Source organism: Theobroma cacao, chromosome 2, assembly GCF_000208745.1.
Source record: "Theobroma cacao cultivar B97-61/B2 chromosome 2, Criollo_cocoa_genome_V2, whole genome shotgun sequence".
In the NCBI taxonomy this organism is placed as follows: domain Eukaryota; kingdom Viridiplantae; phylum Streptophyta; class Magnoliopsida; order Malvales; family Malvaceae; genus Theobroma; species Theobroma cacao.
In genome coordinates, this window is record NC_030851.1 from 37,973,248 (window position 1) to 38,000,936 (window position 27,689).

A 27,689-nucleotide genomic window follows, 5' to 3' on the forward strand; every position below is an offset into this window, starting at 1 on the left:
CCTTCCCCAAACCCCTTTACCCACCATAACAGATGCTCTGAAACCCTAACCCTCTTTTCTCATCATTCTCATTTCTCGTATACCCCATGAAAGTACCTTTAATAACAACCCAGCCACTCCTTTGCCCCTCCTTTTCCTCTCTAACTCTCAGACCCCAACCCTTGTTCTTAATCTCTAAGGTTTGCAGATTCCCTTTTTCTCTTTGATTTTTTTTTTCCAAAAAAAAGAAAAAGATGTCTCTCCCTCCTATAGAGTGTATGTACATAACAGAGGAAATACTTCGCGAGGGAAAAAGTGGAAACTCAAACTTCTCCTTCTCTTCCTCCGTTCCCATGCTTCGCTTTCTCTACGAGCTCTGCTGGACCATGGTATTTTTGTTTAATTTCTTTCTTTTTTTTGCATTTTTGTAATTTCGCATGTTTTTGTTTATTCTTTTAGTTGAATTTTTTCTGTTGCCGTTTGATTATCAGGTGCGTGGGGAATTGCCGTTTCAGAAGTGCAAAGCGGTGTTGGATGCGGTGGAGTTTACGGAGAGAGTATCGGAGGATGAGTTGGGTTCATGCTTTGCTGATATCGTCACGCAAATGGCTCAAGACGTGAGTTTTTTATTTTTTAATAATGTTGGTATAATTAATTTGTTCCCCGAGCATATATTGAAGCTTATTTATTAAGTCGGTGGAAATAGGAAAAAAATTTAAGCTGGAGGCTTGCTTAGGTTCTAGTTTAGAAATGGAACTAAGTAGTTTCTTTATTCAGCTTGGTACATTGTTGAAGCCCTTGGAATATGGTTTCTAAGCATATTTAGAATGGTTTATACTGTCATTTAAAAGTTTGAGTCATGATTTGGTTTAGTCCAGGGGAATCCAAATAAAACATGAGTGAATGCTGTGTTTACTCAGGAAATGATACTGAATAGAGCGCCTTGGTGTTAATATGGTACATGTAGCAGACCCCACAGTGGAAACGGTTGGTTTTGTTGTTTGTTGTGTTTATGCTCTTGGGTAATTTCTGTGATAAGATTTTTTTGGGCATGGCAATGCTTTTTACTTATTGTGTCATATGGTTTTGCTACTGTTAACATTTTTATGTGAGTCATGCTTTCCATCTCGTCCTAATGGGCCAACTTTAGTCTTGATTGAGAATTCTTAGAATATAAGTGAAAGTACAAGAGAAAAAGATTCATGAGGATCCCATGTAATCTTCTTCTTTTTTCATTGCTGCTAAAATATCATTAACACTTAACATAACCTATTTATTTGTTAGTTCATTTCTTTAAGGAAGTGGTGCCTGTCGTGCTGACTCCTATTTTAGGAATACAGTGATGTTAGAAATATTGGAAATGGAATTGACAACTTGCACTTTAAGTCAGCTAGTTTTCACCATTTGATTATTAATTCTTTTAGGAAGGTGTTAAATAGAGGTGATACTATACCTTTGCATGGAACATTTTATTCTTTTCATTGTTCCTGTGCTCAGTATGAAATTTGTGAGAGTGCGGGGTGGATGAGACAGAAATCTTAGTGCTGTCTTCTATTGGTTGGAAAATAGATGCTTTTTATTGGTTTGACATTTCTTATTATAATTAGAACCACCTTTTCACTTATTCTTGGGTTGAAATATCTGTTATGATATGGGAATCGTTTTTGAAGAGTTTAGTTTTTCTAGGAAAAGACTTATACTCCTTTTTTTTTTTGTGGAAAAAAAAGACTTTTACTTGTAATTATACCTGTTTTTTGGAATTTTAAAGCCAAATTCTTCTTTGAATGGGGTGGGTTGGGGTGGCATAGGGAGTGCGAGGTGGTGTTCTGGGTTGTCCTATTGTGATTGTTTATTCTTATGTGTCGATAGGGAGGGATAGGGAGTGGGAGAGAGAGCTCCAGATTTTGTAAGTTCTTCTAGCGTGGTTGTTTATTCTTCTTTGCTCTCCTATGTCTTAAGCGGCTCTGTTGTGCTGGCCTTTTACGCAGTTTTTGTACAGCTTTCTTATTGTCCATAGAATGTGCTTATTATGGTTGTGTGGCTCACATCTCCACATTTTCCAGCTGCAATTATGTTTTTAGTGGTTCTTTTATTACCTGCATTTTATGGACTTTTTAATGAACACCCAATTTTTGTAGCTGGAATCCTATATTTGACATGTTAAATTGTAGCTTATGAGTTTTTGCCTAATTTGCAGCTTACAATGGCTGGAGAATACCGCACTCGTTTGATAAAATTGGTCAGTATATAATCTGTGAAGTCTTTTATTGTTCATGTTAATTGATTAGGTGCGTATATGTACTTGTGTGCAATTTGCTTTTTTTTTTTTGCATTAATTCTTCTGTTTCTATATCTCTTTCCTTTTTCATGTCATTACTATTATGTGTATTGATCTTATTAAAATTTATGTTTCTTGAATATAGTTAGAAAGGAGCTTTGACTGGAAATCTTTTATGGTAAAGGCCTTTTTGATGACATTGAAAATTCAGACAAATAATTCTTTAATCTGGACTGAATGCTTAATGCCATAAGTTCTTAAAGTCCTTAATTGATATAAGCATGTAATAAGTTATTTCTTCTACAGTTATTGTAGTGATGTATGAAACTTATTCAGGTTCAGACACTTAAAGGTTTAAAAATGAATTTCTCCACATTGTGGAACGGATCAGAACTTGTTTCACATGATTTATCTATTAACTCTAGCTCTGCATTCTAATGTAGTTATTAAGTATTCCTCATGATAAGGATGCAAAGAAGCATGAAGCTTCTGATGACAACAATTTTATTTTCCATATGAAGTTCATCTTTGTTCTTTTGCTTAATTAGTGCAGAATTAGTCAATAAGGGTTTTGACTTCCACTGTAATCTGACTTTGATGATATTTCCATGGAAGTAGGATAGAGATAATGAAGCTTAGTTGAACCTTGATTTCGATATTGGAGAGTGAAACTCCATGTGGAGCTTTAGTTGGTAAAATTTGCAGAATTGACCTAGAAGATAATATGACTCTATAGTTGATTGATTGATGTGGAAGGAACAAAGTGGGTGAGTTGTTGCCATGTTTTTGTGCAAGAATTACATGTTTGAATGCTAAAGAGAACTATGTGAACCTTCAAATAACTTGGGACTTGGGAGGTGGAAATTGAAAGTTGTCAATACAATTTAAACCAAAATTTGCTTATGTTTAGCTTTACCATTAATTGAGTATTAAGTTATGTAGGCTTTGACATCATCAAACCTTCTGAGAAATGGAAAGGTGCTGATTATAATTTTTTCTTGTTCCAAATGGAGTTATGAATTAAACACGTGGTCTACCCTGAATCTTTGTTAAAAGCTTTTTTTATCTTTATAATTTTTCGCAAATGGCGTATCTTTTTTCTACCCTTAATCCTTTAATGATTTATCTGCTTAATCTGAAGAGGATCTTGTACAATGTAGTTGTGATATGGATATTATCTGGGTCATTGTTGTAGCTAGAGCAAATGGCATGCTGTTCTTCTATTGGTTTTCTATTTATAACGGGGACATGTTGGTGCTAATCTAGGAAGAAATCCTCTGAGACTATTAGGATTTATGAGATGTATTGAATGAATCTCTTTGGTTTGTTTTTAATTTTTATGGTATTTTAATCAATACTAACAGTACTTTGTTGCTGCACAGTCAAATATTGTTCCATTCATGATCTGCATGCTTCACATGTTTCCCATGTTCATACGATCTTTATGATTTTTTCTTTATATTTTGAAGATAAGGGGAATTTCTTATTGCTTATTTGCTGAGTTTATGGTCTTTCTTTTAGGCAAAGTGGCTGGTAGAGTCTTCGTTAGTTCCATTAAGGCTTTTCCATGAGCGCAGTGAGGTAAAACATTTTGTTACCTTCTTGTGCTGGTGGTCATTTGGTCACGCATTTTTTATTTCTTGTTTTTAGACCTCTTGGCTGGTGGTTTCTTTTTCCTTTTTGAACAAGGTAGATCTTTATTTATCTGCTACTTTGTGGTAATGGAAAAATACCTTATTATAACTCTGACATTCTAGGAAGAGTTCCTGTGGGAGGCTGAGATGATCAAGATAAAGGCTCCAGATTTGAAGGTTAAAGAGGTAAGCAAATTTAATGTTATTGACATACTCAATATCTGTTAATGCATGGCTAGTTTTTAGTTTGATGCCTGAAATTTCCATCTGTTGACACAATGAATCATATTTGGAAATACAGACTTTGTTTAGTTATGAGGATGATCAATTCTGCTCCAATGAGAAACTGTAGGTGTCATGTATGTTGGCATGCTAAACTGATGAAATCAGATGCTTGCACCAGTATATGTGACAAAGTCTTGAGGTTGGGGTAAACTACTGACTTTTGTCATTTGATGTATTTTGTGTTGATTTCAGGTCAGAGTAAATACGCGTCTGCTTTATCAGCAAACAAAATTTAACCTCCTTAGAGAAGAGAGTGAGGGCTATGCTAAGCTGGTATGACTGCTATTTGATAAAATTTCTTGGAAAACATATGAGCACTATCATTGCTCATTTGCTCATGTATTCACCTTTAGGTTATATTTTCTTGAAGATGTGAGATGAAACTTATTTATGGATGTGTTGCTGCCTATTAGAAATTTGTGGTGTGGCATGTTTTATTCTTTGACCTGTTTATTGATGGTCCTGTTGCTCCTTTAGCAATTTTCATTATTTTTTCTAGCACCTTGATGGATTTGCGAAATTATGTTGTGGTTGGGTTCAATGTATTATACAGACCATGGCGGCTTATTGTTGGGCATTCAAACAGAACCCTTGATTTGAATGGGAGACCATTAAGGTGATTCCAGAAATCAGATTAGTCATTACTAATACTAGTAGAGAAACTGGTATTGTTGTTAAATAGATAGGAGATTTAGGATCACATCAGTAGTTGTCAGAAGAATTTTATTAGGCTAGGATTAGGACAGTTGGATATCTAGTTTGAATTAGAGTACCAGACCATGTCATTACTTTTGAATTTTTTGTCCTGGGAATCACTGTGTTGTGCATCTGTAGATTACTCTCCTTTTTCGAGGTTCTGAAGATTCAACTCAAAATGCATCAACAGCAAGAATAGGCGTTATAAAGGTTTGTCCTTGTTTCTGTCTAGTTTTTCTTTAATGTTAGTTGTGGTCTATATAATGTAATTATTATAACTTCTGCAGTCATTAATTGGGCATTTTGATCTGGACCCGAACCGTGTTTTTGACATTGTAAGTATTTTTTAATCGTCATCGAATATCTTATTCCACTTTTTGATGAATTGGTGAAGAATGTGATAGATTGGGATTTATTAGGTGTTGGAGTGTTACGAACTTCAGCCAGATAAGGATGCTTTTTTGCAATTGATTCCCATCTTCCCAAAGGTATGGATATCAATATATTCTGGTTGAGAATGATAATTCTATGTTATTCTGAATCTGAGAAATCTGAGTTGCTTACTTCTTTATGATTTCTTGCAGTCTCATGCTTCACAAATTCTTGGTTTTAAGTTTCAATACTATCAGCGCATGGAAGTAAATACTCCTACCCCATTTGGGCTCTATAAGCTTACGGCTTTGCTAGTGAAGGAAGAGTTCATTGATCTTGATAGCATGTGAGTTAGTTGAGATCCTTTCTCCTCTAATATGGTGATTCTAGTTCTATTTTGTTTGAACAAATCCAGTATTGCATATTCTTACTTTTTATGCTGTTGCTTGTAATTGTATTCAATGTTTGTATCAGAATCAAAGCTGCATATAGTAATGGAACATGTTCTTGCAATGGGATCCAATCACTTTTGATGTATAATTTGATATGGTTACCATTTGACATTTGATAATTCATGCCTTGAAGTGGCAAATTGATATTTAAAATGCTCGCATGCAAATACATATTGGGTCAACAAGGGAACTGATCTCATGTGATATGATTTGTTTCATGGATTTTTATTCAGCTATAAAGTTGCATGTAAACAATTTTTGTTTTTCCCATTGATGGCTTATATTGAAATTTTAATCAGCTGTCTATATCTGTAATTTCTAGCTGATCTGATTTATGCATATGTGCAGCTACACTCATTTACTTCCCAAGGATGATGAAACATTTGAGCAGTTTAACAGTTTCTCCACAAAACGACTTGATGAGGTATACTTATTGCATTGTCTTATTTTTTCCCCTTTGTACTTAAATCATGATTAATGTCGTATTTTCTGTTTTTTGTTTTTAGTTTTATGCCAAATTTTTGCCTCAATAAAAGATTGTTGTGCTCCATTTCTTTCTTAAGGCATTTTTGTGTCTGAGCCATTTAAATAATTTTCATTGTACTTGATTAAGGCATTGATAACTCTCCTTTCCCTGCCCCCCTTCAGAGAGATTGATGAACACCGATAATATGTGGTTAAATCTGTACAAGTTTCCAACCAGATGTTTGTTGACATGTTTTCTCCTGCAATTCACAATATGATTGCACCTATTTCTGCAGGCTAACAAAATTGGAAAAATAAATCTTGCTGCTACTGGTAAGGATCTCATGGAGGATGAGAAACAAGGAGATGTAACGATAGACCTTTTCGCTGCTCTAGATATGGAAACTGAGGCTGTCGCTGAAAGAACTCCAGAGCTTGAAAATAATCAGACTTTAGGCTTACTTACTGGCTTTCTTTCTGTAGATGATTGGTAAGCTTTGTTGTAGTTGGCCACTCTTTGTGGTGGCTGTGTTATGCTTTGGAATCTCTATTCGTTTCTTTCAGTTTTTCTCTCTATCCCTATATCTTTTAATTGAAATTTTGTTGCCAATCTTGTTTCTTCATTATTTCCTTGGTGTTGCAACATTTAAGTTGAGCATCCTAGTATCCGTTTTTCCTAGGTCATTTTATTTCTTAAAGTTAATTTATGTTTGAGTTTACACACTTGACATTTCAACTTGTTTTCCTTGTATCCTTTGTTTCCAAGTTTGTTCTAAGTATTCCTGCCCTTGGTAGAAACTTGATTTGAAATTGTCCTGGTAAATCAAGATTGTCCTTATTCTATTACTAGATGTGAGCATAGGTCATCCTATTTTAAGGCTGACTTGTGCATGTAGGTCATTCTGTTTATTCTTCTCAATCATAAAGTTAGGTTGCCCACATCACCTGGTCATCCTATTACAGCTTCAATTTCTAAAAGCACAAAAAAGTTAACTTGAGCAGGAATCATGTTTAATGTGTGGACGGTACTGTTATTGTACCTGCCAAACCTACTGTAGAGCAATATTCATTTAGTTTTTAAGTATTTAATTATGCCTCAAAGGGGAGATAATTGATGCTGTATCAGCTTGTCCTCTTTTTATGAATTTTGCGACTTCTATTATTGATCAAATTTTAACTTAAGATGTCATGCTTCTCAGGTACCACGCCCATATCCTGTTTGATCGCCTTTCACCACTTAATCCAGTGGCACATGTTCAAATCTGTAAAGGATTGTTTAGGTAAACACTATAGATCCCTTTTTCTTTATCCTGGAGGGGATTGGGTTACATGAATTGAGACTTTTGAATTTAATTGACTGGTCCATCTGACACATAATTGTGTTTATGTGGTTTAAGTCAAAGACATTTTTCATTTGTGTTTCTGACTTTCTGGACTCGGCCTAATGATTTAGGCATTTCTGAAGCTTAATTCTTTGTTTCATATTGATTTGTACTTTTGTTCTTTACTATACTCTGTATATACATTCAGGCTCATTGAAAAGTCAATCTCTTTAGCATATGATATTGTTCGCCAAACACATCTCCAAAACTTTGGATCATCCTCAGGACCTGGTGTTGATAACATGGATACAAGTACATCAGCCAGTAGCTCCTTTATTGATCTTCCTAAGGAACTCTTTCAGATGTTGGCAACTGTTGGACCTCATCTCTACAGTGATACTTTGCTGTTGCAGAAGGTATACTTTTAGTGTTATTATGTACTTATAATTAACTCTCTTTAATTTTGTTTTCTTCTCCTAGAAGTGCATTACTGATTTGTTATGTTGGCTTTCTTTATTGGCAGGTATGCAGAGTTTTGAGAGGTTATTACTTATCTGCCCTTGAGCTTGTAGCTAGTGCTGGTGGAGTCTCAAATGCTGAAACGGCTGCTGGTGGATATCAAAATCCTCGTCTTCACTTGAAGGAAGCTAGGTCAAGGGTAGAGGAAACATTAGGAGCATGTCTACTTCCTTCTTTGCAATTGGTACCTGCAAATCCAGCAGTTGGGCAAGAGATCTGGGAAGTAATGAATCTCCTTCCCTATGAGGTTGGCCTTTCATCAGTGTTATTTGATACTTCCCTTTGAGAATTTATTAGACATGATAGACAATCTTGCTAGATGAATCTCATCTGCTTAGGTGCGATACCGGTTATATGGGGAGTGGGAAAAGGATGATGAGCGGAATCCTACTATATTAGCTGCAAGACAAACAGCCAAGGTACAGCGGTATTTCTTATTGATAGTGTTCTCATTGCTTGTCAAAGTTGGGTGCCTGAAGAGCTCCATTTGCACCTGTGCTTTTTTGCAGCTTGACACTAGGAGGATTTTGAAACGGCTGGCTAAGGAAAATTTGAAGCAGTTAGGCCGGATGGTTGCAAAACTTGCTCATGCTAATCCAATGACTGTGCTGCGAACAATTGTTCACCAGGTATTTTATTCTTAATAGCGATTATGCATTTGATTTTTATGCGTCATTGAGTGTTGTTTACATTGGTTCAATACACTTCGGACATTTTTCAGATTGAGGCATACAGGGATATGATTACTCCTGTGGTTGATGCATTCAAGTATTTGACACAGGTCTGCATCTATTTTGCCATTTTCATATGATTTTCTTCCATTCTGTTTCCCTTTTTCCTTTGTGCTTTCTTGTTGGCAGTCATTAAAATTATTGATTTCCATCTTGTCCCCTCTTCCTCGTCATGCTTACTTGTTTCAACTTGTCAAAAGTCAGAATTCATAGTATTTTCTTTTCTCTTTTTCTTTTTATGTTTATTGCTCAGTAGGTAATTTAAGTGATGGTGAATTTTGAGTTGTTACCTAGAATGTGCTTATCTCAATGTTATTACTTTTACGTCCTGGAATCATAATTGCTTATCATTTTAATTTCTCTGCCTTTTTCATTTAATTAAGTTTTACAGTGTTCTCTTGTAAATTGATCAGTCTGGTTGATGTTGGAATGGATAGTTGAGTTCAATGAATGAGTTGAGTGACCTGATGAAAAGAATATTGACCATGATTATCTACTGAGGTTAAGTTCCTTTCTAGGAGGAATGGCTGCTAGTGGAAAACATCCACTTGATTTTTTATTTAGAGCTTTTCAAAGTAGCAAGCCAGTTATTACACCATTCTTCATAACCAGATCTTCAATAGCAGAATTGATTTTCTGGAGTTCATATACATCTGATAAACAGGGAAATAGGCTTGTACTTAACCCTGTTGCTAGCATTCATTCTGACATGTTTTTTTTAGTCACATCGACTATGTGATAAGCTTTACATTGGGTAAAATTGTCCAAAAGTCTTTGCACTCATTACATCATTCAGACTGTTTAAGCACTTATATTAGCAGTTGTGTTTGGTTTTAGGAACTCCAAAATACTAGCGTTTGCTCAGGATCATTTTATTTTTGTAAAATTTTTATTTTATAAGGCAACAGACAACTTTAGTTGAAATCTTTATGTTAATGAGAAAAATTCTCTGGCGGGAGTGAATTTGAATATTTTGAGCTTTGAAGCTTTAAATGATTACAAGTTCTTTTAACATTATAAAGGGACTGCTATGGTTCTGTATTTTGTGCATAAAGTTGACTCCCTGTCTAATGGGCTAAGGATAATCTGAATTGACATTTAAGTAAAGTCTTAAATTCACTTCAGTTTTTCTCATCATTTAGGCATCATATGTTGTGTATTGACTATTATTGAATTATCATCTTAGGTGACATTCCAACTAATGTTTCAAATTGACTATCAATTTGCTTATTATATTCCGTGTTGAAAAGTTCCTCAAATAGAATTTCTTAGCTTTTTGTTTGGCAATGTAATTTGCGGCCAAGTGTTTTGATTTGGATTTAAAAGCCACATTCTTTGTTTGATTGGCCTCTAAAGCACCAAGCTTTAAATTTGAATTTTGAACAATATCTGCCTAGGATTTTAAAGTTCAAATTTTAAGATTTCAAATTCCTATTACATTGGAGTTTAACGTATCTGTCTTGATGCAAAATCCTGTGTCTTGATCTCTTTTTGCCAATAGGTTATTTGAACTCTTCCATCTCATCTCTCTCCTTTCTACCTTGCACTCTTTTAATGTCAATAGTTGATAATTTGACTCTACGTCTCTAGCAATTTATGTAAACCTTTCTCTCTCTTTGAGGAGATTTGGCTGTTCTGGAGAGGGAAAATAGGCCATTGAGTGCGTTTGTCTTCTTGAGTTGACAGGGAGGGATAAGCTAGCAACACAGAGAGCAGAATGAAGATATTATGGGGCTGTTTTGGTGCAGCAAACTAGCATTGGAAGAAGAGAGTATCTGAAAAGAGGTTAAATAGGAGAAAAGGATAGAGAGAGAATCGACTTAAAATGTTGAGGAGAGGAGAGGAAATAATAAGAAAATAACAAGAAAAAGAGGAATAGAAGGGAGGAAACTGTCCCTAGACACTTTTTCCCTCCTTTATTCTGATTTAATTCATTAACCTCCAATTTCTTTTGATTGAATTAATGTACAAAAACAAAAATTTAAAGATTAAGAGGTTAGCATAACCTGCTTTAATTGTATTATCATGTCAGTTGTAGCAAAATTTTTTATAATAAAATTACAATGTGAAATTAAATTGATATCAAGAACTTAGCAATCGAAATGAAAATTAATTTTGTTTAAAATTTTAAATTTCAAATTCTAGATTTATCCATAATGATTACACAAATCCAAATTAGACTGAATCTGAACTTCAATTGGGATATTCTTTATTGTGCACTATTCATTTGTATCTTGATTTTGATTATTATTCTTTGTTTACTATACAGCTTGAGTATGACATTTTGGAATATGTTGTGATTGAGCGACTGGCACAAGGAGGGCGTGATAAACTGAAGGATGATGGCCTTAATTTGTCAGACTGGCTTCAATCTTTGGCATCATTTTGGGGTCACCTGTATGTACAGTTATCTCTTTGCAAAAATCTATAGTTTCTTATGCAGTTGTCTTTTCATGAAGATATTATTAATATCTTGTTTTTGCTTTAGAGGTATGTTATCCAAATTATTTGGAACATGAGTCTGTTTTCATGTGGTTTGTGCCATTTGTGCTGCTGTAGTATTCTTGTGGTTTATTAGTTGTATTGTCTTTTTTATTTCAAGTGGATATCTAGTTATTTATTTTTGTCTTTTCCTTCATGGTGCATACTGTGCCCACTCTCCCCATGTCTGCATGTGTTTGTATGTATTTTTATGGTATTTTTGTTGCTGAATTTGTTAGAATAACTGAAGTACGTGGTTACAAATCTGTATAGAATGTAGATATATCTTGAGATGCTTTACTTCAGTTTCCGGGTTGCAGATTAAGCTGGGGCAAAGCAAGATCACTGGAGCGGGGGGTTGGTGGACATTACTGATTTTCTGACTCCCTCGTTTGTGATGTCTGATAAATTTCTTCATGGTGGCTTGCTGGTTAGGTAGGCACTACTTACAGGGCCACATAGGATTCTGTAACTGAGGTTTGATGGAAGTCTGTTAATTGTGGAAAAGATGATTTAGTCAAACTTTGAGGTTTTTGATAAGGATCTTCAATTCCAGCCATTCAATTGAAATGCAAGAAATGAGAAAGGCAGAATTCAAATGTGATACAGGATAATGAATTCAATTAAAGAAATGATTATGGCTCTGAACAAAAGTTGAAAACATACTAGTATAGTGGTTCATATGCTATTCCATGTGAAGTTTGGTGATGTGCACAAAGCTGTTAAGCTAATGGTGGTGGTTAGAACACAAAAAAACACGTTGATTAGCAATTTGGAGCTTGTTTCTACTGATTAAATTGAAGGAGTATGGATAAAGATGAGTTAATTTGTTTATGTATATAAGCCTTCAAGTTTTGACAGAGATGCTGGTCTAAAATCTACTGTTGACAAAGTGCAATTTGCTGTCTGTTCTGCTGGCATCTAGATGATTAGAAATGGGAATATGTATTAACATTCCGGTGTTATGAAGAGCCTAGATTTAGGTTGGGGCTAAACATAGAAATTGGTTGTTTCTTTGGGTTATTGGTTCTAGTACCTCTCTCCATTGCGGTGTTCTTTTTAGATATTGATTGCATGTGTCCCACCAATATCTGCTGGAGCCTTCCAGGGAATGTATACTGGGTCGAATTTGATGCTTATTGGATGTTGCACAACTAATGAGGCTGCAAAAGACGGTTTCTCTTTCAGGAGAGATGCTGATGTGCTAGGCAAAAATGTAGTTGACCATTGGAGCAGGCAGAACTTTTGGTTCTAGCTGCATTAACTGTTTTCTTGGTGATGGTTCATTGGTAGTTCATGATTTTTTGGGTCTTCATAGTTGTCCATGCAAAGCTGGTATTCTCCTGCCATTCATATAAGGAAATTTAATGAAGTTCTTCACCTAACATGTAAGATGGAGGACTTTTGCAACTTTTTGAAGTAAAATTCAAGTTCTGTGGAGGCAACAATCAGAATTTTGCGGGGCGCAATTTAATTTTTGAGGTCCGTCCATCTGAGCTCTCAATGTTGTCAGGGCTGGTTAGTTACAATAATTAGGCTAGTTCTTAATGGGGCTCTGAAACTTTCCCTTGCTATACTTTGCTCTCTTGACCTGTTTGTTGAGGTTTGCTTTGTGCGTAAGTATTTTGGTCCTGTCAACTTCTGTCTTGTACTTATTTCTGCCACCTCCCCCCCCCCCCCCCCTCCTCTCTCCCTTTCAAGGGTGGTGGACTCTTATTGTACTTTAATAGATGTATTGATGGTAGTTTATAATTTAATGATGAGCCATTTTTTTAAATTGCCTAATTGTTATCAAATTCTGCTCTTAAGGTGGTCTGGCTGGGTGCTATGGTTTTATTCATGAACATATGATCCAAGAGTTATTTAGTTATTATGTTTTTCTTTGTTTTAATTGTTATTAAGGAGGTGGTAGGATTAAATTTCTGCTAGAATCTGAGACTTGAATAGAAAGAAAATTATGATGAGCTGGTGACTGACTATCAGCACATTATATGGCTTCTATCATTCTCAAAGTTTGAAGAATAGGTCTTCTGGGAGTTCGATTCTCATTATTCGCTAGACTAACATTTAAAGCTGCTAGCTAAGTTGGTGTCTCACCTACTCTGTCTGTCTGTTAAAATTTAAGTTGATGAGTTAGTACTCAAATTTGAACACAACTTTACATGTATTTTTCAAGTCTTTCAGGGTTGTTAATGCAGTTGTTCCTCCTTTTTTTTTTTTTTTTTTTTTATGTTTTGAAATTTTAGGTTTTCTACTTGTGTCAATTCTGAATGTGGCTGAAGCAAATGTATGAGGATATTCAGGGTTAAGTTGTAAATTGTAGCATATTAACATTAGAATTTATCTTTTACAGAACAGATTCCTGAAAAAGTACAGATTTTAGGTTGATCAAGCACCATTGGCTTCTGTTAAATTTATAAGCTATTTTCTAGAAGACCTTTTGTTTAATTTATTACTAATAGTTTTACACACACACACACACACACATACATACACAAACAAGCTCATATATTTTGGAAATGGAATAGCACATGGAGAATTGTTTGTAGATTTCTTTGAACTCAAGTGATACCTTTCTTTGCTCTTATAATTTTTTTTATAATTGAAACAGTCGAGGTTGATTTCTAATTTGTCCCTTTGCCTGTCAGTATGCTCAAAGGGCCATCTTCCTGAGCTTGGAACCCTGAAGATGATGAGAATGAACTATAACTAAAATTCCCAATTTGAGAGAGAAGATAACGTGATGGAGAGATTGTTGGGCGCCTAGATTTCCTTCATTTTTATACTCATAATAAATCAATCTTAATTTGTTTCTCGTGAATCACATATATCTTGCAAACTTTTTCTCAACTATAAAAAGCTTGCTTTCATCCGATTGTCTTGAAAAAGAAAAAAAGAAAGTGGTTTCCTAGTTTTATAGGTATTTAGGCTCCCAAAGGATAGTAGAACTGCAACATTCAACTTTTATGTGTTTATTCTTCTTCTACATTTTGAACTTATCTGTACCATTAGTGATTCATACATAAAGGTGTTTGTTCGTTGAATGGTGGGGTTTTCTCTATATAGTTCATGAGATGTTGGAAAAAAGTCATGGAATACTTCTTTGTCTACATGTTTTTTCATGCTAATCCTTTTCACTGTTTTATTTTTTCATTGAACGTTGACTATGACGTATATGCTTTTCCATTTTAAGAAGTATATTTCAGGATTACTTTGTTGCGATTTTACTAAGATCAGTTCTGTTTGTAGGTGTAAGAAATACCCATCAATGGAACTGAGGGGTCTTTTCCAGTATCTGGTTAATCAGTTAAAAAAGGGCCAAGGAATTGAACTTGTTCTCCTGCAGGTAAATGAAGATCTAAAGCTTAAAGGATTTTCATGATTAGGCCTGAAGATTAAAATTACTGACTGGATGTTTTATGATTGAGTCAGGAGCTTATTCATCAAATGGCAAATGTACAATTCACAGAGAATCTGACTGAGGAGCAGTTGGATGCCATGGCTGGAAGTGAGACTCTTCGATTTCAGGCCACTTCATTTGGCGTAACTCGAAATAATAAGGTTATCATGAAAACATTGATATTACGCTAGTTTGTTATGCAAAAAATAGGGTAGTCTATATTTTATCTTTTTCTCTATCAGTGAAGCACCTGAATTGTAGATTATTTAGAGAGAATCAGACATCACTGCTGGTATTATTATCACCTTCTTGGTCTTCAAATCAGATTTTGAGCTAATGCTTTTGATTAAGTGTACTAGACTATGGCCTGTGCGTCGCACACGGGCCTCTTTCTATCTGTTTTTTTCTTTCTCTTTCTACCTCTCTTTCTCTTTCCTTTTTCTCTTTTTTCCTATGCCCTCCACGTGGCTAGAGGTGGAAGCCCCTTTGGGGCTTCCTTTTAAGTATGTTATAGATTATATGTTAGAAACTTTTTACTTTTATACTTTTTAGCTTTTGATCTGAACCCAAGATTTTACTGAGCTTTATGGTTTATATATATATAATATATTCTTGTAAATGTGCCGATCATCATGCTTAAGTTTTAGTGCTTGTCATAGTTTTCTTAGACTCGGCAATATCCTTGTGTTGTCTATTTAAAATTTTTAATTGTCGGCTGAATCCAGCCACCTACTTTTAATGAGCATAATTTGGTTAGAGTTTTAAATGTTCAATAAGTAACCTTTCTTTCAGTTCTTAGTGAGGACCTCGTTCGCTTGAATCTGACCTGTGAACATGGTCATAGACTTTATAGTCAAAGCATGGTCAAATTGATGGCTTTTTTGTTTGCATAGTTTACTTTCTTTGTTCCTTAAACATGAACTATATATATAATCCCCTATATATCTGGCCTAAAATCCATGTATGACAGCTTTTAAATCATGCTTCTTATTCATAATTTTATCTTTTCCACATCTAGAGTTTCTCATTTATGCTTGTATCCTAGTCTGGTTTTACATATTCCTCATCTCTTTGATCAGGCTAATTATTGTAATTAGTGATCAAAATCTTAACCAAATACTTTGTAATGAGTGGTCCTGGAATGGTATGTGGTGAAGTAGCTAGATGAGTCCACCAAGAGCTTTGCATGGGATTATATTTGCCTTGTAAGACCATATTGTTAAGGTTATTCTTAGTCGACCTTAGTGAGATATCAGTAGCGTCGAGATTTTGGAGTTCTGTTTCTAGTTTCTACCATGTGCTTCAGTTTCTATTATGTTCAACCAGATAGGAGTTCTGTTTTTGCCCTTGGCTATGGTTGCAATATGAAGTTTTTCCTTAGCTTTTCCAACTGGTAAAATTGTATAGTTGAACATTGATTTGGTGCATATTGTCTCTTATTACTGTTTATTTGATGTTGTGAAGCTCAGGATTTGTTCTTTTGGGTAAAAATCAGATATGTTGTAGGACAAGAAGATCTGATTTCAGGACTTAAAGCTCAACATCAATAGTTACTTAAAGTACAAAGAGAGAGAAAAAAGGCAATAAAGGGATAGGATTCTTATTCATGATACCTATCATCTTGGGTATACATCTCACATCGAATGAACATCAAATGAGAGAAGCAATTTCTAGGATCACGTTAAGTGTCATACTGATCACACAGAATCACATAGATTTTTATGCATGTGTGTGTACACAGACACACACACATATTTGTCTCGGAAAAACTGATTGCTATGTATTCAAGACTTAGACTGGTCTACAAAAGGCTGACAAGAGCTGACAATTGAGTTGAAAATCGTATTAAAAAAAAGCAGTTTTAATAATAACTTTTGATGTGCGAAGACTGCAGTTTATATGTAATATCTGCATTTTTTTTATGCATGTTAAGATCCCAATCAAGAATCCTTAGATTTAAAATTATTTTCTTTTGAATTTTTGTTTGATATTTGATTCTTCAGCTTATGGATTAATGTGATAACTTTTTAGTTGAGTTTCCATTTTATTTGATAGGTTTAAGGGCCTAAATTCAGAACATCTATCTTTTATGCTGTTAACATTTGAAAATGTTTTACTGCTGCATTGTTTTTTATGTCTATGAAAAGTACTCTGGCTTCTCACTCTGTTTTCTAATGATTAAATGCCATTTATGCAGGCATTGATTAAATCCACCAATAGGCTGAGAGATTCATTGCTTCCAAAGGATGAACCAAAGTTGGCAATTCCACTTTTGTTACTTTTAGCCCAACATCGTTCTTTGTAAGTTGTACAACTGGAAGGACCTTTTATTTTCAAGAAGTTTGAATGCTTATTGCACAAATATGGCTGATTATAAGGTTGTGTGATCACCTACTTGTCCTTTTTTGATACTCTTGGGCATGGTTGTTGCTGAAGTAGTGCTTCTTGTGTATCCATACATGTATATAATTTTTACAACTTTCTTGGTAATGCAATTTGTATATAGAACTATGCACATATTATTTCAATTATATCCGCTGTTTCTTTTCTGGCCACCTATCTCTTCTTTCTTTGTTCCCATTGTTGGTAATAGCAAGGAAAGAGACTTCCCTTGCTGTTACCAGCATTGGCAACAGAGAAATAGGGAGGTGGGTGGCTAGAAAAGAAAGAGAAAAACGATGAGAACAGAAAAGAGAAACAAGGAAAAGAACAAAAAAGAGGTTGTAAAGGGGGTTATTGTGATAGGGAGAGGAAGTGTTGCAAACAAATATGTACTAGAGGTGGTGGAGAGGAAGATTGGAACAGTTCTTTTAAGTACTGAGTGTTGTGGTAGGCAGAAGAGAATAAAAAGAGAATAGGTAGAGAATTAGATAGAGAAGTTAGAAAGAGAAGCTCTAAGTGAGAATGTTATAGCTTCGGAAAAAGTCCCCTGAAAGAATTGCGAAGACTCTATATATAGTGCCAGAGGTGACAGTTACTCAAGAATATGCTATAATGCACATAATGAATAATGTTATTAAGAAGAGCTTTATTGTTGGGTAATCGTTACTAAGCTTTAATGTTGAGTAACGGTCAAAAATCCATTATATGACTACTGTAGCATGCTTGGTTCACTGAAAGGAATAGAATGAGGGTAGAATAGCTATTCCAAGAGAATAAAATAAACATTCCAAGAGAATAGAATAAAGGAATAATAACTATTATGTAGATTAGTTCATGGGAATGAAATAGGATAGAAATTGCTATTTTACTTATTCCATTGTTTGGTTGGCTGGAATAATTTTAAGAATAGTTAAGGAATAATGGTTAAATGATAAAAATACATTTTATTAAAATTTAAAGATTTTTTAATTAAAAACCAAAAATACTATGATGAGAAAAAACTCTTTATTAAAATTAAAGAATTTATTTTGTTAAAAAAAATTCTAAGTAATAAAATCAAAATAACTTTTACTATAATTAAATAATATTTTCACCAAAATACAAACATATTTTTACTATAATTTAATAATATTTTGTATTATAAGATAATTAAACCTTTTATTATAATTAAATAATATTTAATATTAAAAGACAATATATTCTTCATTAAATTTAAATAATACTAAATAATAGCCATTACCAAATGGGGCTTTGGTAATGGCTATTCAGGCTTATCTTGGAATGGCTATTCCGAAGAATAGCCATTCCATTGAACCAAATGCAACTTTATCTTAGGAATGAGAATAGGGGAGGAATGGCTATTTCATTCCCTCCAACCAAGCATGCCCTTGAAGTAATGGGTTTTATGACTATTAATAATATAATTATATTTATTCTTGAGTAGAAGGCAAAAGGAAGAGGTATACATGAAAAGCTATACGAGAACAAGTTAAGAGAACAAAGTATATGTGAGTAGGTCAAGAGAAGAAAGTGCACGTGAAAAGGTACAAGAGGACAAGGTAAGAGGGAGAAACATTTGTACTGAAGGAAATGGTTAAGAGGAAGACCTCTTAATTACTTCCATATTTGAGCCATCAAGTCAAACTCTTCTAAACATCCCAAGATGAAAGTAACCCATGCACCTTGTCACTTATTCCGGGTTGTTTTCATTGCTATTCGTGTGAAGTGGTTGTTCCACTTATCCTAATTGTTCCGCATGAAGTAGTGTTCCACTTGTCCTAGTTGTTCCACATGAAGTAGTGTTTCACTTGTTTTAGTTGTTATGCATGAAGTAGTGTTTCATTTATTCTAGTTGTTTTGCATGAAATAGTGCTTCACTTGTTCTAATTGTTTTGCATGAAATAGTGCTTCACTCATTCTAATTGTTCGCATCATTCTTTGTGTAGCGTTATGCTGTAAAATGACTCTTAGAGAAGTAATAAGTTCGTAGCCAAAATCAACTATCTATAGAGATCAAGGATGCCTTGTGAGATCTAGAGACTAGGAATAAGAGTAAGGGAGAGAGGTAGATTGGTTCTTTATTAACGAGAATTTATAGGACAAAAAAAGCCCATCCCAAGGTATCATATCTCACTAGAAAGCTTTAATGCTAGCATGTTCTTTTATACAAATTTTGTTTTCCTTAATGTGCATCTATGGTACATTGTTGTTCTCAATGATGTAATGAGTAAAGGATAATGTTAAAGCTGATAGTGTTGCATCTTTGTCACATTTTGATGTCAATATGCAACACTTTAATGCTGGGGATATGTCCTACATGAATGGGCTGTAATTTTACCAAAATGTGGTAATTTTTGTACACTTTATGAGGCAATGAAATCAACTTTAATGCCTTTCAAAAAAAAAATTATTCCTTTTTGTTCTTATTAGTTGTCCATTTCTATGATGTTTATAAAGCTTTTTTAAATAGGTTTGATAATCACTAATTAGGAAGTTAGATTCCTATCCTGCCTGAATAGAATGCAATATCAGAGGTATGAAGTGGGTGACTCTCAGTTAATTAACCTGATATCTGTTATCATCTGCAGGGTTGTCATAAATGCAGATGCTCCTTACATTAAGATGGTTAGTGAGCAGTTTGACAGATGCCATGGGACTCTTCTTCAGTATGTAGAATTTCTCTGTAGTGCAGTAACACCAGCTGCTGCTTATGCTCAACTGATTCCCTCGCTTGATGACCTTGTCCACCTGTACCACCTTGATCCTGAGGTATGTTTAGATCTCTGTCAATCCATGTGTTCTTTTTTACTCTCGCTGCACCACTTTAGAGGTCTGGGAACCTGTGACATGGTTAGTTGTAAAGAGCAAGGAAATATTATGTGAGGTTGTTCTTCTTCTTGACACAGGTTGCATTTTTGATATATCGGCCTGTGATGAGGCTCTTCAAGCGTCAGGGGAGTTCTGATGTTTTCTGGCCTTTAGATGACAATGAAACTGGAAATATTACTATGGCATACTCAGAGTCTGAAAGTAAAGATGATTTGAGCCGAGTGATACTAGATTTGGGTCCACCTCGGAAGCCTATAGTGTAATAATATTATTTTTCTTCCTCTGTACATTGCGCATAGTGTACCTTATTAAATATTCAAAATTTAAACAGTTCTACAGACTGTTCCTAAATTGCTTTTCTTCTATCTGATTGCTTTCAATAATCATTATTATGCAGGTGGTCTGAACTTCTTGATACTGTTAAAACCATGTTGCCTTCTAAAGCCTGGAATAGTCTCTCTCCCGACCTCTATGCTACTTTTTGGGGGCTTACTCTGTATGATCTTTATGTTCCCAGAAACCGTTATGAGTCTGAAATCGCAAAGCAGCATGCTGCTCTTAAGGCTCTGGAAGAGCTTCCTGATAATTCTAGTTCAGCAATTAACAAAAGGAAAAAAGACAAGGAAAGAATTCAAGAAGCTTTAGATCGTCTAACTAGTGAACTTCATAAGCATGAAGAAAATGTTGCATCTGTTCGTAGACGGCTTACTTATGAAAAGGACAAGTGGTTGAGCTCCTGCCCTGATACACTGAAGATTAACATGGAGTTCCTCCAGCGTTGTATATTTCCTCGCTGTACCTTCAGTATGCCAGATGCTGTCTATTGTGCCATGTTTGTGCACACTCTTCATTCTCTTGGCACGCCTTTTTTCAACACAGTAAATCACATTGACGTTTTGATATGCAAAACCTTACAACCCATGATATGCTGCTGCACTGAGTATGAAGCAGGAAGACTTGGGAGGTTTCTATATGAAACGCTAAAGATTGCATACTACTGGAAGGTACAATATTCCCTGTTAAGTTCTTTCTTGCATTACCCAAAATTTGATTTATTTTACTGTTTGATATGTATTTTGAAGTTTGTGAGGAATTTGATGAAACTGAAACATTTAGTTTTATTTGAATAGTTATATATTGACCACTGCTTCCTTTGCAGGCAGATGAATCCATTTATGAGCGTGAATGTGGGAATATGCCTGGCTTTGCTGTGTATTATAGATATCCAAACAGTCAGCGTGTTACATATGGACAGTTCATTAAGGTTAGTTATTATGTATTTAGATTCCTTAAGATGCTTGTTGTAGATAGTAAGGATGAGGCCTACAAATCTTGTAGAAGACAACAGATGTGCGAAATCGTAGTTTTAATTGATCTTCGTGTGTCAGAGAGTTTTATGTTGAGAAGATGGTTATTATATAGGTGTCTCATGTCGCGGTATGCAACCTGTGTGGTGAATATGTAATTATCTTGTTACGGTAAATATATGTTAAGCTTGAAATTGATTTAAACTTTCTTCATGGGCATTTGTTTATTTATGTGGTTTGACTTTGACACATCACCTTGTTGAACTGATGACCTGTTTGATTGGTGGCTTCACCAGGTTGGGCCAGAGTGTTTTTGGTGACTATGTTGTACATTAGGGGATTCTATATGCACTATAATTTGTAATGAATAGATATAAACTCTCTTGTATCTTGAGCATTATTATATTATTATTTTCTGAGGATTTAATGTGATTTGGATTTGTTTGGTATTTTACTGGAGAATATTAATGATTCATGTGAGGCTTCTTGATTAAACAACCTCTGAATATTATATTATTATTATTATCTCCTGTCTTGTTTGGTATTAGAGGAATACTCCAAAATGTTTATTGGTCGTGGAGTAATCTATCAAACATCTGACATTTGCACATGAACCACTCGTAATTGCCTGTCTTTCACAATGTAGTATATGAGGCTCCTGTTTTGTGTCATCTGTGCTTATCATGAGTTTTGAGGTTAATTCATTTCTGTGATTAGGTTAAAATTTTTTTTTTTGAAAGGTACATTGGAAATGGAGTCAAAGAATAACAAGGCTGTTGATCCAGTGCTTGGAGTCAACTGAGTACATGGAGATTCGTAATGCTTTAATAATGTTGACGAAAATTTCTAGTGTTTTTCCTGTTACCAGAAAGAGTGGAATTAACCTTGAAAAACGGGTAAGAAATGTGGAGAACAATCAGTTTCTAATTGGATTTATTGTTAGATATATTAATATGCTTCTTCCATATTAAACTCTTGGATACAGGTGGCCAAAATCAAAAGTGATGAAAGAGAGGATCTCAAGGTGTTGGCAACTGGTGTTGCTGCAGCTTTGGCTGCTAGAAAGGTAAATTGCTTTATCAGTTTTTTGCCTAGGAAGTACTGATATAAGTATGAGATGTTACTGGCAGGATGATATGAAAAAGACTCAGGTCACATGGCATGTATTTATGTATATATAAAGCATAAATAGTTAGGCAAAAAAAGTATGAGGTTGGTTGTGATTGTTGTATCTGCTAGTTGATTTTTGTCAATTGTTATTTTTTTTATTTCTTAAAAGTTGCTAAAAAGCAAAGAAAATTAGTATAAAGCAAAATTATATTTGATTAAAAATGAGTTAATAGCTAAAGTGGAGCACCTGTTTAAACATAATTGTTGCATGAAAGTAAATCATGCATTTTGCTATCTACAAAAGTTTGCCAAATGTCCATATCTTTTTATCAGCCTTTATTGGGTAATTGAGAAATTTGGAGGAAAATAAACTAAGGGAAACTAATGTGTCTCTTTTTTATGTCGGTACTCTATTCAATGCCAAGAACATATTGGAGACATTGGTCCCTTGTCAGAAAGAACAAAAACTAACATTTTACATTTTGGCTTGCTGGGTTCTACAAGATACATGTGGGGCATGTTGGAGTCTGATAGGGATAAAATAGTGAAGGGCGGTATTAGTGCTTCTCTGTTTCATACTTATTCTTATTCACTATAAAATAGGACGTCTATTCTTCCTGCTTATCCATGCATGAACAAATTTTGAGATTTTTTCTACTCTTCAGTCTTCATGGGTTACGGATGAGGAATTTGGAATGGGATATCTTGAGCTGAAGCCTGCTACATCACTTGCTTCAAAATCTTTGGCTGGTAATACAGTTTCTGTACAAAATGGTTCATCAATTAATGTTTCTCAGAGTGAGGCTGCTGGGGGCAGGGCAGTTGCCTTAGGAACCCAACAGTCAGATGTGAATTTGGTCAAGGACCAGATTCCAAGAACAAAATCTGATGGGCGGTTGGAAAGAGCAGAAAATGTCTCTCTTGGTAAATCTGATCTGAAAACAAAAGGTGGTACATCAGCCAATGGTTCTGATGCTGTGTTATCTGTTGTCTTAGCTACTTCACAAGCTGGAACAGGAAAATCACTTGAAAATCAGAAACAGCTAGATGAATCTTCAAATAAATTGGATGAGCACTTGGCCAAAGTTCCTGCAAAGAACTCTGCAGAATTGGAGGTATTATTTGACTTTTATAGGCATATGTCACCCCCCCCCCAGCCCCGATAATTTTTGTAGGCATACTTGAAGGAGTTGATTGCTCAACTGTTCATTTTGATGAGCCTTTAAATGCGATTACCATGTCACTTAGAATTTTCCTTTTAATTTTCTAAAATTGCTGATTTTTTCAGTTTTTCCATTTGTCTGCCTTTCCTTTATCTTATGAAGTTTCTTTAGACTTTGATGTTGGTACTGTATAAATTACTCTGAAATTTAAAGCCACTGCTCTTTATGTTATAAGGACAGAGAAGATAGAATGATGGAAATGCTAGCACTAGTGACCTGCGCCATTAGTACAGACTGATTTTTTCATGGAATTTACAGTTCACTCAGTGCTAGTTTAAAATAAGGTTTTTCCCAAATGCTTGGCAGTAATAATGCTCCAGAGGAAATTATGCATTATGTGATGGATTTATGATAAAATTAGATTAATGTGCTTGATGTGGTAATTGTGATGTATTATTCGGTATACCTTTATTACATTTCCAAGCATATAGGTCTGACATTTTAGAAGACCAGTAAATTACCCTCTATTGATCTATACTTGTTAGGGCTTCTTTTGTTGTTGGCTGAAATATCAGTCGTGGTGATGTAGGATATATTTGTGCATCTTCATGACTATGGTCTATGTAAAATCATTTTATATGTTCTCTCATGGATATTTTTGGCATATATTTTTTGTAATTTTATTTGGTTTTTCGCAATTCACATTTTTCTTCTTCAACAGTCCAAAGCCTCAGCCAAACGCTCAGCACCTGCTGGATCACTTACAAAGACACAGAAGCAAGATCCTGGAAAAGATGATGGCAAGTCTGGGAAAGCTGTTGGAAGAACTTCTGTGACCTGTGTCATTGACAGAGATGTTCCCTCTCATACAGAGGGCAGACAAGGTGGGACTACAAATGTTCCTTCAGCTGTCACTTCCAATGGTAACGCAGTTTCTGCTCCACCTAAAGGTTCATTGGATATCCTTGGTTGAATCAAAGGAAGATATAGTAGTTACTAAGCCTTCTGACATGAGGTTTTTTGCAGGGAAAGATGATGGCTCTGAACTCCCGGATGCATCAAGGCCATCTTCTCGAATTGTTCATTCTCCTAGGCATGATAGTTCTGCTACTGTTTCAAAGTCCAGTGATAAGCTGCAAAAGAGAACCACTCCAGTGGAAGAGACTGATAGATTAACTAAACGCCGCAAAGGGGATGTTGAATTGAAAGATCTGGATGGTGAAGTTCGATTATCTGACAGGGAGAGGTCCACAGACCCTCAATTGGCAGATTTTGACAAGCCAGGAACTGATGAACTAACAAGCCACAGGGCCGTGGATAAGCCTTTGGATAGGTCAAAAGATAAGGGAAGCGAGAGACATGATAGGGATTACAGAGAAAGATTGGAGCGTCCTGAAAAGTCTCGTGCAGATGATATTTTGACTGAGAAATCAAGAGATAGATCAATTGAGAGATATGGAAGAGAGCGTTCTGTTGAGAGAAGCACCGATAGGAATTTGGAAAGACTTGGTGACAAAGCTAAGGATGAGCGCAGCAAAGATGAAAGAAGTAAAGTACGATATGCTGATACATCCACAGAAAAGTCTCATGTTGATGATCGGTTTCATGGGCAAAGCTTGCCGCCACCACCACCCTTACCTCCTCATATGGTCCCACAATCTGTTAATGCTACTGGTAGAAGGGATGATGATCCTGACAGAAGGTTTGGAAGTACCAGACATTCTCAGAGACTCTCTCCAAGACATGAAGATAAAGAGCGGAGACGATCAGAGGAAAATTCCTTGGTTTCCCAGGATGATGGAAAGCGCAGAAGAGAGGATGACTTTCGTGAGAGAAAGCGAGAAGAAAGAGAGGGGTTGTCAATGAAGGTAGTGGACTGCTCTATCTTATTATTATTATTATTATTATTATTATTTCTATTATTATTTCTATTATTATTATTATTATTATCACTCCATAATTAGGGACATTTTGGAGTTAAATGTCTTATGAGCTATGTCACTTTGCTAGTGGGCCTGGAGGATTGCCTGTAACTAATTAATGAGATTTTGCATGGTAATCTGGATTGTGTGGTTGTTTATGATTTGATGATCAATGCACTTCATACCACTGTGATGCTATCCTTTTGGACAATCTAGGTCATGAAGCTAAGTTGTTTATGTTAGGTCGTGGAGGATTGCCTGTAATGCACTGCTACTAATTTGTGAGATTTGCTTGTCAATCTGGATCTGTGGCTGTTTATATTTAGATAGTCTATGCACTTGTGACTTGACATTCAGTATAATGCTTAGATCCTTTGGGACATCTAGATCATGAAGGTAAGTATACTAATAGGCTGAAATTTTGACTTGTCTTAAAGTCACTACTACAGTTAGGTTAAGAACCTTAAAGTCACAAGCTGGTCTTCATTTCTCCTGAAAAGTGTTTTTTTCCTGGCATTATGATGGTGATGTAGGAGTGGATCTTCCTCAAATGATGATACATTATTGAATGTTCTGTCGTAACACTAATTCTGTGAGATGGCAGGGCATGTTTTTGCTGTTTTGTTGCTTTTGCTTATAACTTATTTAAGTATGTATCATAGCTGAATAAATTTTGGCTTGAACTTTTGAGGTAAGAAAGAAGCAAAATGGCTCTTTTAGTTTTTAGAGTTTGTGGAAATCAGGGCTTCGATATCATATAGGTATGTTTTATTGTGGACAAAAGTTTTTGCTTATAGTAGTAAGTGGCTTTATGTAGGTGGAAGAGAGGGACAGAGACAGGGAGAGGGACAGAGAGAAAGCAAGCCTTTTGAAAGAGGATGTGGATGCTAATGTTGCCAAAAGGCGGAAACTCAAGAGAGAGCATTTGCCATCAGAACCTGGGGAATATTCTCCAATTGCCCCTCCACCTCCACCTCTTGCTATTGGTATGTCACAATCATATGATGGAAGAGATAGAGACCGAAAGGGTTCCATGATGCAGCGTGGGGGTTACTTGGAGGAACCAGGCATGAGGATTCATGGTAAAGAAGCGGCTAGCAAGATGGCTCGTCGTGACACAGACCCGTATCCTTAAAATGTGAAAGCTAAATTGTAGGTATAATCATCTAAACATTATTGCATATCATGTCCTGTGAAACTTATCAAATTTCTCATGTGCTGCATGTGCATGCAAAGGATAAATGCTAACGAGCTAGTATATTTTACAGTGTCAATGAATTGGGAGTAGAGTGAAAGGGAGTGAATGTTTTATCCTATTCTGTTTAGAATCTTCTTTTTGGGTGTTTCTTCTGGTGGGAGGGGTGTTAAGTGCAAGGTAGAGGGCTTAGAGGAACCTAACCCATGAAAACCTTTTGAATTCCATGTCATATTGTAAGGATTTGCAAACAGAGCAGTTCATTATAATGATTTCATCTTGTGATCCCATATTTACCCTTAAAAACTTATTTTGAGAATGATTCCAACTCAGGTATAGAGGTTATAGTATGCAAACTCTATTTTGCTTTTCACTCCCGAATAAGGTAAAGAGTTATTTTCTCTGCTCTGGTGTACTCGTCTCACTTTTGTCACATCCTTTCTAGTCCTTTCACCTGTTTAGTCCTCTCTTCTGCCTTCGATGGTTCACACTGCAAAACATTTGTCACATCCTTTCGAGGTATTAGTTTGTCATTATAGCATTGAGATCATGCTGCTTGCAGCATGCAGGATAAATTTCCTTTTTAATGGAAAACTGTTATACAAGAAAATTAGTTAGAACCCTATCATGAATAAGATCCATCTGTTTCATAATCTTGTTTTAGCACATTTTGGCCTTCACATCACCTGTTCTATTGCAAATAGAAAAAGCTAATTCCTTAACCAGAGTTTAGGATGTACGACCGGGAATGGGATGATGAGAAAAGACAAAGACCTGAGCCAAAGCGGAGGCATCGGAAGTAGTTATGGAGGAAAGTAATGCTTCGAAGATTTCTTAATATATTGATGGTTGGTGTTAGCTGCTAAGATTATATGCAGGCAAGTGTGCATGCTTGGCTGAGGTTCCCTGTCATTCCATGTCTCTGGTTATCTTCAAATTTTCAGCTTTGGCTAAGAATTTTTATGGTTCTCGAGCAGGAAGGTTCATGAATCCAAAAGGGTCTGCCAATTCATACATTTCTACACAAAATATTGTAAATTCTTTAGCGGTCTGTAACTGTAGTAATGCCAAACAATTTTGTTGTATTTTACATTTAACTATCTTTCATTAGAAAATGTAAAGCTTCTTATTTCAACAGAATCTGCTCTATTTCTGTTTCCTGCTCAA

The 27,689-nt window shown here is 35.3% G+C and overlaps 1 protein-coding gene across 5 annotated transcripts; it reads left to right on the forward strand.

The window, feature by feature from the left end:
• Positions 1 to 27,689, forward strand: LOC18610021 (THO complex subunit 2). Of its 5 annotated transcripts, none has more exons than XM_018115563.1 (34): positions 2 to 368; positions 471 to 596; positions 2,177 to 2,218; positions 3,779 to 3,838; positions 4,015 to 4,077; positions 4,369 to 4,449; positions 5,011 to 5,082; positions 5,160 to 5,207; positions 5,292 to 5,360; positions 5,457 to 5,590; positions 6,045 to 6,120; positions 6,458 to 6,651; positions 7,361 to 7,441; positions 7,692 to 7,899; positions 8,007 to 8,249; positions 8,341 to 8,421; positions 8,512 to 8,631; positions 8,724 to 8,783; positions 11,003 to 11,130; positions 14,464 to 14,560; positions 14,647 to 14,775; positions 16,812 to 16,915; positions 19,585 to 19,765; positions 19,903 to 20,084; positions 20,223 to 20,829; positions 20,985 to 21,089; positions 21,873 to 22,028; positions 22,118 to 22,198; positions 22,908 to 22,992; positions 23,239 to 23,357; positions 24,127 to 24,355; positions 24,432 to 25,273; positions 26,145 to 26,452; positions 27,256 to 27,689. In XM_018115563.1, exons 1-34 carry the CDS (start codon positions 234 to 236, stop codon positions 27,323 to 27,325), a joined length of 5,316 nt encoding a protein of 1,771 aa, XP_017971052.1. In that variant the 5' UTR covers positions 2 to 233; the 3' UTR covers positions 27,326 to 27,689. The 5 variants fall into 5 exon arrangements, with proteins under 5 accessions (XP_007045493.2, XP_017971051.1, XP_017971052.1 ...); XM_007045433.2 differs by having other exon boundaries at positions 4 to 368; positions 24,127 to 24,328; XM_007045431.2 differs by having other exon boundaries at positions 1 to 368; positions 22,908 to 23,357.

What these genes read in the sequence shown, in the direction of transcription:
- LOC18610021 (XM_007045431.2), top strand. Translation starts at nt 234, where the DNA reads ATGTCTCTCCCTCCTATAGAGTGTATGTACATAACAGAGGAAATACTT. An exon ending in CGAACCGTGTTTTTGACATT is followed by an intron (nt 5,208 to 5,291) that starts GTAAGTATTTTT and finishes GGGATTTATTAG; the next exon opens with GTGTTGGAGTGTTACGAACT. An exon ending in AGATTGCATACTACTGGAAG is followed by an intron (nt 20,830 to 20,984) that starts GTACAATATTCC and finishes CTTCCTTTGCAG; the next exon opens with GCAGATGAATCCATTTATGA.